This window comes from Fringilla coelebs (assembly GCF_963513975.1).
Source record: "Fringilla coelebs genome assembly, chromosome: 15".
Classification (NCBI taxonomy): domain Eukaryota; kingdom Metazoa; phylum Chordata; class Aves; order Passeriformes; family Fringillidae; genus Fringilla; species Fringilla coelebs.
This window is the reverse complement of record NC_140041.1, coordinates 9,647,935-9,658,177: the sequence shown is the minus strand read 5'-3', so window position 1 is coordinate 9,658,177 and position 10,243 is coordinate 9,647,935. Positions and strand designations below refer to the sequence as shown.

Here is a 10,243-nt window from a genome sequence, read left to right as displayed (position 1 = left end):
CGAGCCCGGCCCGGGCCAGCCGCACACAGCGCCGAGGAAGCGGGTAACAAACAGGCTTTTAATAGAAAACAATCGGCAATAAACATGAAACAGAACTATGTACACCAACCGAGGTAAGTTAAAAACGGAATAACAGAGATTGGTTTCCTGGTCAAAGGTCGTTTCTTGATCGCCATTTCTTCATCGAGATTTCTTAATTAAGCACCAGCCACTCCTGATGCTCTGCCCATGCAAGGGTATTTACTTCATTAATGGTGAGGATTAAATATTCATAGCTTTTTGCAGGTACTGGTATAGGGATTTTTTTCCAATTTATTTTTATTACATTTGGGCGTATAAATAGAGAATCAGAACAAGTAATTTTTGAGCAAACTCATTATTTACATATCTCAACCTTATCTTAAATTACTGTAATTTCAATTTTCTGAAATGACGATCTAATTTAAAGCTGCTGAATCAATAGCTGTGCTAATAGACCTCAGTTAGAATTTTCTGCAACCCAGCCCTGTACATCTGTAATGTAATACCATAACAGAACCAGTTAAAAAAACCCCATGAAAATGGTCAAATAAAAACATAAGGTTCTTGTATTGAGGCCACAAACATGTATCTAATTTAAAAGTCAGAAATGCATCACTAAAATTACAGGAGGAAGCATTAACAGAGAATAATCAGCTGAAAGCTGGGCCATTTAGAGAGGTACAATTAAACACATCTGCTCCCTAAAAAAACCTCTGCAGGAAAATACCAAGTTAAATATGCTAAAAATAGGCAACAGCCTATACTACCTGAAAGTCCAGATTTTAAACAGAAAACTACAAGCTGAAAACACTACCAAATTTAGCTTCAATATAGATTTATCAGTGCTTGACCATTTGGAATGACACTTCCTTTCACTGTGCAAAATTCCTAAGAGATTGAAAACAAAACTGTTTCCCTTGTAAGTTTTACAAACACTAGAGCAAAGATTTGATACTGCAGGTTGGATGCCAATATGTAAAATTCTCATGAGACAACTGTTAATATTAAAAAAAGTATCAAAAAGCACAGGTGTGAGCTGCACTAGGATTAGGTTGCTGGAAACTCATAAACAGATGTGATTAGTTCTCTTTCTTACTTTTTGATTAATGACCTTTATAAGCACCAGGACCTTCTTGCTGTTGGTTTTGCCTAGCTCTTTTCCACAACAATAAACAAATTAAATTAATCACAATCACAAGTAATGAATGGCAAGGCAAGGATAAGGACAACAAAGTGGCAAGTTTCACCAACATTCTCCAGAAGCAGCTACTTGGTTCAACATTCTGAATGTGAACATTTGAAGAGAATACAAGGATTTCTTTTCTTTAGAGCTTTCTTTAAAAAAATGGGAACACCACAAAATGAGCAGGTCTTGTTAGCTATAGTCATACAGGATATACACATATATATGGTTCTGCTGAAGGGAATTCTCTTCCTTTTCTCACTGAGAAGAACAAAGGCAGCTTTGTAAATGTTTATGAAGGAGGCTGAGAAGGGCATCATCTAACTAAAACAAATAAATCATCCACTGTCACTTGCATCCTAACCTTCACATTTGTAATATGCAGACACAGTAATTAAATAAACTGAACCAACACAACTAGCAGTCAGGGACCCTGCTCTCCCTTTCCCAAAATTACTGGGTTTAAGGTCCCTTTCAAGCATTCCAACAGGTAAGAATTTTAATGAAGGTTTAGACCTGCCTGCACAGTCAAATATTAAAAGGAACACAGTCCAGAAAGCTTTAGTGTAGCTACTGTGTGGAATTCTACAGCCGTCATGGTACTTCAGAGCCAAAAACCAAAGTAAGTTCATGGCAAAAGATAAAAGTAAAGAAATAGACACAAAGGTCTGTGAAAACATCTCCCATTTTGCTGTAGGTATCCATGGAGCGACTGATCACTTCTGCAGGGATTCCAGAGAGGAGAAGAGCAGCAGTCAGTACTGTCGTTTTCACCTTCTTCTCACACTAGAAGGGAAAGAAAAACCAGTATCAGGTTAGTTCTCCTAATCCAGTTCTGCTTTGGGTGTCACCAATGTTGTGCCAATTTCACACATATTCCAAATCTGTTGGTAGGAGCAGCAGGTTTGGATGGATTCTGTCCAGACATGCTCCAGGTTCACAGCCCTTACCCCAGACACAGATTCCTGCTGTGATGGATCTACCAGAGAGAGGCTGCTAAAGAGCAGATCAAATTCATCCCGGATATTCTGCCTCCTTCACACTATTTCTCCCAGCAGGCTGAGATGTGAGGCTGGGCAGCTGCTCCTGCATGACTGGGAACATGGCCAGACAAGGGAAATCTAGGTGTAAGAACCCAAGCCTGGCATCTTCACTGTCAGAACTGGATTAACCTCATCACATTATTCAGGAAAAAAACAGAATCCCAGAATGGTTTGAGTTGGATGGGACCTTGATGCTCATTTCCTTCCAATCCCCTGCTATGGGCAGAGACACCTTCCACCAGACCAGACTGCTCAAAACCCCATCAATACTGTTAAGTTTTATAACAGAAAAATTATTTAGAGTTGAAAGGCAACTGTTTCTGTTTTAGAACAACTTAATTTGGCAATTTTATCCCCTGAACTCAGAAATGCTCCAAAACCTTTTGAAAGCTGTTCTATCCTTAAGATGAGGAATCCCAAGGATGCAAGTCTGACAGGCAGGAAAATGTGACAGTGGCTGAAAATTCTAATAATTTGATGATACTTGCTGGATATTCTCATTTAATACAATCTAAATTAGACTTTCAAGAATATTTCTATGTTTCATGGGAGGAAAATGAAGGTTAACAAAGGGATTGACCTCACCCACCCATGTGTACCTGCAGTGTGGAAAGGAGCCACCTCTTGAATTCTGAACCTGAAGAGTGGATTTTAAGTACACCAGAAACAAGATCAAGATGATGTAGCAGATGAGCTGGTGCAAATCTAAGGCTAATCTTACTGTTTTGTATTGTGACACATCAGCTTAGAATGATTATTATGATATACTTAACTACAAAACAACTGCTGATTTATTCTGATTTTCTACAAGTAATCTATTATTCCTTTTAAAATGCAAATTTTCCCTTTTAACATGGATTGAACATCACTCAATCCCACTCTTCACCACAGAGCTGACAAAATCATCAACCTAACAAATGCTTCAGGAACAATTACCTGTTGTAAATATATAAAGCAAGTAGTATAGCAAATCTTGCTAATAAGCAGCAAGTTTCACACACAGCTAAATGTCTCATTTCAAGCTGCCATTCAAACCAATACCAGCAGTGGAATGCAGAGCCCTTAAAACTCAACATTCTGCCTCATTTTTTTAGCAAACACTCTCCCAGATTTCATCCAGATACTATATGCAGAACAGCTGCTTAGCAAAGCAAATAATAACCAGGGAAGAGCATGGTCTAGGAGAAAAGCAAGTTTCCTGAAGACATGAAAGAACTACCTGGATTTCCTGGGTAAACATTTTTAATTAGGCTACAGCTACATAAGCTGCTAGTCCACATTTTCACTGCAATTTAAAAAGATCCTGGACTAAATCTGGAAAGATTAAAAACTAGTATAAACTATCAGCACTCGTCATTCAACTCTACAGTTTAAAACAAGGGAAGAATACTTCACATGCATTGGTCCTAAAACAATACAATCTAAACACAAGTTTAAATTGAAAACACTTCAAATTAATCTAATTCTGGAAAAAAAATTACCTTTGGAAAGTACTTGGACAGCCCCATGTAAGCAAGTTGTAGAGTAAGAAATGGTGCAAATATCGACTGAAGGAACAGGAAAGAATATATAAAAATTAACTTGGTCAGAATAGGTAAGAAACACAAAGATTTAATGCTTCCAAAACATAAAAGAAAAGTAGTAGGTAAAAATTAATTTGTGGAACAGAGCAATGTTGTTCTTGAACACTACCAATCTAAGTAGACAAGTTACATGCCAAAAATAAGGTTCTGCCCTCTGTTCTTTGAGCCTAAAGAACTGAAATGGCAGAAGAGAACAGCAGGGTGTAAAACTGAGCCCAGTGTGTAAAACAGCCCAGCGATCCAGGAGCTGGACAGCTGTATGTGCATCACACCTCTGTGCTGTTGTTCTGGCTGGCCCTGGGAATACTGAGGAACTACCTTTCCCAGGCTGATAAATGAGTAGAATCTACTTATCTTGGGACAACTATTATTCTTAAAATCACAAAATTACTTGGGTTGAAAGTGACCTGAAAATCCATCTCATTCCAAACCCATGGGCAGGGATACTTTCCATGAGACCAGATTACTTCAAGCTCCATCCAACCTGGCCTTGGACACTTCCACAGATGAGAACTCCATTCTTACTCTATTACTCTTTTGTAGACCCTGAACTAGAGGAGCAGCTGCCTCATATGCTCACCAAGATGGGAATAAACTTGCAGGGAATTTAAGTGCAACAGCTATTCCAGTGCATCTGCTCCTGAACCACAACAGACCAAATGTGCTCTCAGTGGTTACACAGTGGCTGTGTGGGTAGCAGATTAATCTCATAGAATTCAGTGATTTTTTTTAGGTTTTATACTGTTTTTGGAAATGTAAAGAGTGCTTGAAATTCCCAACTTGGTCATTACCAATCAGCCCCAGATATTTCCCAAGAATTTGCAGCAAGCAGCAAACCCCAGCAGGACTGTGTCCCTAAACTCACCAGGTACTTGCACACAAAAGCCCTGACCACGATGGCGAGCAGAGCACACCCCACCAATCTGAAAATGCGGAAAGAGTCAAACTCCTCCGCCGCATTCCCGTTCTCCTGGCTTGGCTTCTCGCTCATCAGCTGGTTCCTCAGCTTCAGAGCCTCATCAAACCTGGACAGGTACTGCTCCAAGCCGTGTCTGGGTGGCCGTGCTGCAGCCTCAGAGGGCAGCTCTCCCCTGTGACGCTGCCGGAGCTCGCCTGTCCCCTCCGTGACCAGCTCTGGGGCTTTAGCAAACAAGTCCTTGTCCCCTCTGAGCTCTGCCATGCTGCCTGCATGGTCGGTGGAGCCTGTCACATTACACATGGAATCACCAAGCACAATCCGCTTGGAAACTGAAGGAATGGGAAGGGAGTTTGATTTATCTTGCTCGTGCTGAAGCTTTAATTCTGTGTGACTTTCATCATCTAAGGAAGAAAAATAAAAACAGAGTTATGTACGTCGTGTACATGGAACAACACTTCACCTATACTGGGTCAGGATCCTGGGTCTCTGCTTCCCAAAGGAAAAGACAGATTTATGATTAAAGAGGGCATTCTTCATAGAGCAGACACAAGACATAAAGGTGTGCAATGCAGGTCAGAAGTTGAAGCAATGGAGATACTAAAAATACTGAACTTCCTCAAGCAGCAGCACTGCACACACAAACAGAAAGATCCCAATACATGGACTGACATAAAAAAAAAAAAGACCAAGATTTGCAGAAAGTGTATCAACCAGAAGAGCACGAATACCTGACAAATAAGCAAACAGAAGCACTTTAAGCACTTTAGCTTGCTGTCTAGTGTCAGAGGCAGGGCAGTGTTAACCTGCTCTGTATCAAGCCTGAAGATCCATCTTACAGAGACTGAGGTGATGGCAGAGAACAAAAGGCAAATCAAGAATGGTCTGGACCTGCCACAGAGCAAGAATTAACACTTCAGGAGTACTTTTCAGTGTCAGACTGATTCACAGCTCATGGGCATCCTTGTAAACTGAAATCTGAAAACTCTTTCCTGACAAGACAGCCCATTTGAAGAATGCACAAAGATATAACTGAGCTACCTAGGATATGGTTCTGCAAGAAAATTCTGCATGACAACCACAAACATCTATGTCGCTATTCAAATGTGAGACAACTTTGCTATAAAAAGCCAGCTATGAAAGCCAGCAGCTACTAACTAAAAACATGGGGGAGGCTCATCGTTTCTTCAACTAAAAAAACCTACTTGCAGTGAAATGACAGCTTGTAAGCTTGCTATCTAGGGACGGTGCCGGGCCCGAGTCCCGACCTTTCTGAGGGCACAGAGATTTTATGGGCGGGTCCCTGGCGGAGCAGGGCAGGTCGTGCAGCCTGAGGCATCCCTACGAACGAAGGCGGCACGGAGGGACGGGGAGCCAGCCCGCCCTGTCCCTGCGGGCAACCAACCACTCCTGCTCACCAGGGGACCGCGGGCAGCGGTCACGGCCGGAGAGGCCGAGGCGTCACCGCAGCCCCGGAGCCCTCACACAGCCCCGCCGCACCCGCCACGGGGCTCACCCTTGCCCGCCGCGGGCCGGTGGAAGCCCATGATGCGGTTGATCCGCTCCTCCGAGTTCATGAGCAGCTTCCTGCGGCGCAGCTCTGCGCGGCGCTGGGACGCCGAGAGCCCCGCGGGGGGCCCTGGCGGTGTGGACTCCCCTCCCGCGCCGCCGTCCGCCATCCCCGGCACCACAGGCCCGGCACCACGGGCCCGCCCCGCCCCGCTCAGCGCGCAGGCGCCGGCACCGCCCACCTCCAGCCGCTGAAGTGGGCGCCGCCATTTTGGGTAGGGGCAGGAGAAGGGCGGGGCGCGCTGGCAGAGCGCTCTGCGCGCCCCTCTCTGACGTCACGGCGCCCGCACTAAAGATGGCCGCCCCGGCCTCAGAAGTGACGTCACGGTGAGAGGCCGGGCGGGGCGATGGTGGCGCTAAGGGGACGCGGGTGACAGAGACACGCCGGGGCGGGGCTGGCCCGCTGCACAGTCGGGACAGCCTCCGCCCTGGCACTGCACCGCCGCGGGACTGACGGGCACACCGAGCAAACACCAACAGACAACATCGCTCCAGGACGCCAGAGCCACTGGCATTATAGAGCAGGGAGCTGGCTTCTTTCCAGTAAGATCCAGTTTGCACAATATTCATCTTTGTGTGCGCCAAAAGTCCGGTACACCCCTCCTGGTGTGGCAGGTGGTGAAACTGCCACGTTACTCTTCCCTCGCCTGACCAGCCCCAGGACACAGAGCGTTCCCATCAGCACCAATGCCCTGCACGGCCCTGGCACCGCAGAGCTGCAGCCGCTGCCCGGCGACACTGCCCGGAACGGGACTCACCGGAGAGCCCGCGATCCCTGCCCGGAACGGGACTCACCGGAGAGCCCGCGATCCCTGCCCGGAACGGGACTCACCTGGCGAGTCCCCCGTCCCAAAGCCCCGTGCCAGGACAGGTGCCCGCTGAGCCCCCAGCCACTACAGCAGTGGTGGAGTTCAGCAGCAGCAGGGCAGTGTTAGGTGTATTGGGGGAAAAAAAAACCCCAGAGCTGACAAATCCGATTAATATTTCTACAATACTGAGTGAGAGAATTCTGATTTTAAAACCAGTTAAATACGGAAGTCAGAGTACCAAGCTCATGCATTATTTCATCTATAATGGGCCAGAGGCAGCAGTGACAACATTTCAAAAAAATTTGCAAGCATTAAGATGGAATGGCTTTTACAGAAAAGCTGCTGAAATAATGGGATGTTAAATGAAGATACGGGATTACCTAAAATAAAATTGATCACCATCTTGGAATGCTGCTGAAGGCTAAATTCCAACCATCACTGTCAGCTAGCTCCTGTGACCAACATGGTATTTATCTCAATTAAATACATTGTTCTACTTTTATTTATAAGAAAAGAGTGATGGACTGGCATGAGTTCTTTCAATTAATTTTATTGAGTAGCCAAATCTGATAAATTAGCACAGATAAAATAAGCATTTGCATGTGTTATAAATGACTTTTTACAGGAATAAAACAGTGAAAATTACAAACTGTAAAAAGGAGGACAAGTAAATCCTGTCTCAAATTCAGAAGGGGGAAGATTTATAACTTCATACTGAAGATCAAATCTTTGAGTTCAGAGAACAAAGATTTAATATTACAATATTATACACTACTTTACAAAATTAAATTTACTATAAGGATTACATCCATAATAGTAAAAAGAACCTTAAAATCACATTTAATGGTCCCTTAAATTAACAGCCATTCAGAATCTTTGATTAAATTGTTAAGAAATTAATTCTAAATAAAAGTGAATCATTCTAGTTATTGCAACATAGCCTATGTGGACTTAGACTCAAATATATTAATTTAAAAACAATAATGAAAGCAAAGTAAAATGGATGGTAACAATGTTGGCTGAACACTAATGTGTCAAAATAAGAAACAGTTTTTTAAAAAGTGTTTGACTACAAAGAGACACACCTTTACCACACATTTACAGTGGTGGAGTTGTGGTGCTGAGATCTAAGTACCAGAACCACTTTTGCCTACTTTTGCAGTCCATCTTCAGTGTCCTCATTTTTCAATTGTATGTAAAAAGCAATCACAGGTAGTGTGTGTGTTCATGTTCCCTGTACTGCCATTACAGCAGTACCAGTGAACCAGCAGGCCTTCCCCACTGCAAGGGAATAAATGAACAAAGTTCAATAGAGAATTTCCTCCAGAGTAAAGAGAACTCCCAGAGGGTTCATCTGACTCATTTATCATGTTTTGCTCTGTAAAACTTAGGGACTCAACTTCAAACTTGTTAACTGCCACAAGGACTGACATCTTCAGCCATTGGTCTGGTGGACATAAAGCAACGAGGCCATCTCCAGTATTTATGTTTCTTAAAAAAAGGGATATAGTAGCAAAATACAGTCATAGTAAGAAATAGACTTTGGGTGGGCTATTTGATACAAGGATGGTTTTCAACATCTGAGCGATAATATCCCCAAAACACAAGGTTTAGGGTAGAACTTATGAAGTGCAGAGGTTCCATTTATGATTTAAATGAAGAGACCCCTTTGCCCCTCCCTGGGGAAAAAAAAATAAAAATCAGACTGTCAAAACTTAAAAGACACCTCTTCACTATGACTAGAAACTGTGCAATTCTCTGAAAAGCAGTTCAAGTAAATATATCCTGTCTGCTACAGAGGCAGCAGACAGGGAAGCTTAAATTTTCTACAATAATCTTTTCATGCTGTTTAAGCCATTGTTCTGAACTTCACCTTCTTGTGCTCAAGAACAATCTCTGCCAAGGAACTCCTCCCCTGAAGTGAGGCAAATTCTGACAATCACAAGGAGCTACAGCCTGAAATGGGAGCAAATGTTGACCCTACTGACATCTGTATCTCCAAATGTCCTAAGCACAGTACATTTGACCACTCAAAAGTGTTTTACCTCTTCAAGTTACCTGCCCCAGAAAGTTTGAAAGACCTTTAAGCTTACCACTAACAAGTAAAAATGCAAACCAAGATTTTTCCATATGCAACACTTCCATGGGCATTGGAATACAGTAACTTAAATACTTTTTACATTGGTAGCTATCAATGATAGCTCAATCTTGAAAACAGAAGAATTATCATTATAATAATATACCTCTATAAAAGTATTAAAGTAATAATAATACCTCTATAAAAGTATTTGAATTTTTTTTTGTATATAAGTTTTTACTTCAAGTCCAATGTCAGCTTCAATCTGTAGCTCTGCCAGTATCTCAGAGTATATTTAAAGCTTTTATTTGATGCACACTGGCCTTGGACCTGGGCTCATTGCACAGCTACAGCATAAAACCTTTTTATTGAAAACTTCAGGCATGTCTGCAACCATATACAAATCTTCAAATTCAATATAATAATTTTGTTATTGGAAGAAAAATTTCCAATTTCAGTGTCAGAATATTCAGTGTTGCAGACCAACATTTGGTTTGAAGTGCTGCCAACAAACTTGCTTCAGAAACACACTAGATCTGAGGGGCCCAACATTCACTTAAAGTAAACAAGAGCCAAAAGTCTACTGAACATAAACCAAACAAAATCTGAGATAACCTTCCTTGCTCTTCCCTTCCCACACCATTCATATATAGAAATTAAAACTATTCCTTTTACTGAAGAAAAGTGAAGCTTACAACCTACCTAAGTCTATTTTGCTGCTAACTCAGCCAATGACTTTTTAAAATCTGTCTCATGTAGGGCCCACTCTTCCCCACTGTTTTTAAAATTAGAATACTGACTTATTAAAAGCTTCAACAAATTCAGCCACCTTATCCAGGTTAATCTTACCTTTAGTCCTATTAGCCATAATCCAATCCAAGCACTGGATTCTACACTTCACAAGCATTTGTTCATTTCACAATGAACAATTCTTCCATTGCTACTTTAAGCATTAAGTTGAACATTGAGATGCTCTGTCTGTAATCACTGGATACACTTAGAGAGAATTTCCCTGCAAATCATGATCAGTATTGTGAGGTTT

The 10,243-nt window shown here is 42.4% G+C and overlaps 1 protein-coding gene across 1 annotated transcript; it reads right to left on the bottom strand.

Moving 5' to 3' along the window:
* Positions 1-57: 57 nt before the first annotated feature.
* Positions 58-6,427, bottom strand: CAMLG (calcium modulating ligand). Its single transcript, XM_084215940.1, has 4 exons — positions 6,263-6,427; positions 4,696-5,150; positions 3,729-3,794; positions 58-1,990 (listed from the first exon to the last, which is right to left on the bottom strand). The coding sequence occupies exons 1-4, from the start codon at positions 6,423-6,425 to the stop codon at positions 1,799-1,801; spliced, it is 876 nt and encodes a 291-aa protein (XP_084072066.1). The 5' UTR covers positions 6,426-6,427; the 3' UTR covers positions 58-1,798.
* Between the last annotated feature and the right edge of the window lie 3,816 nt (positions 6,428-10,243).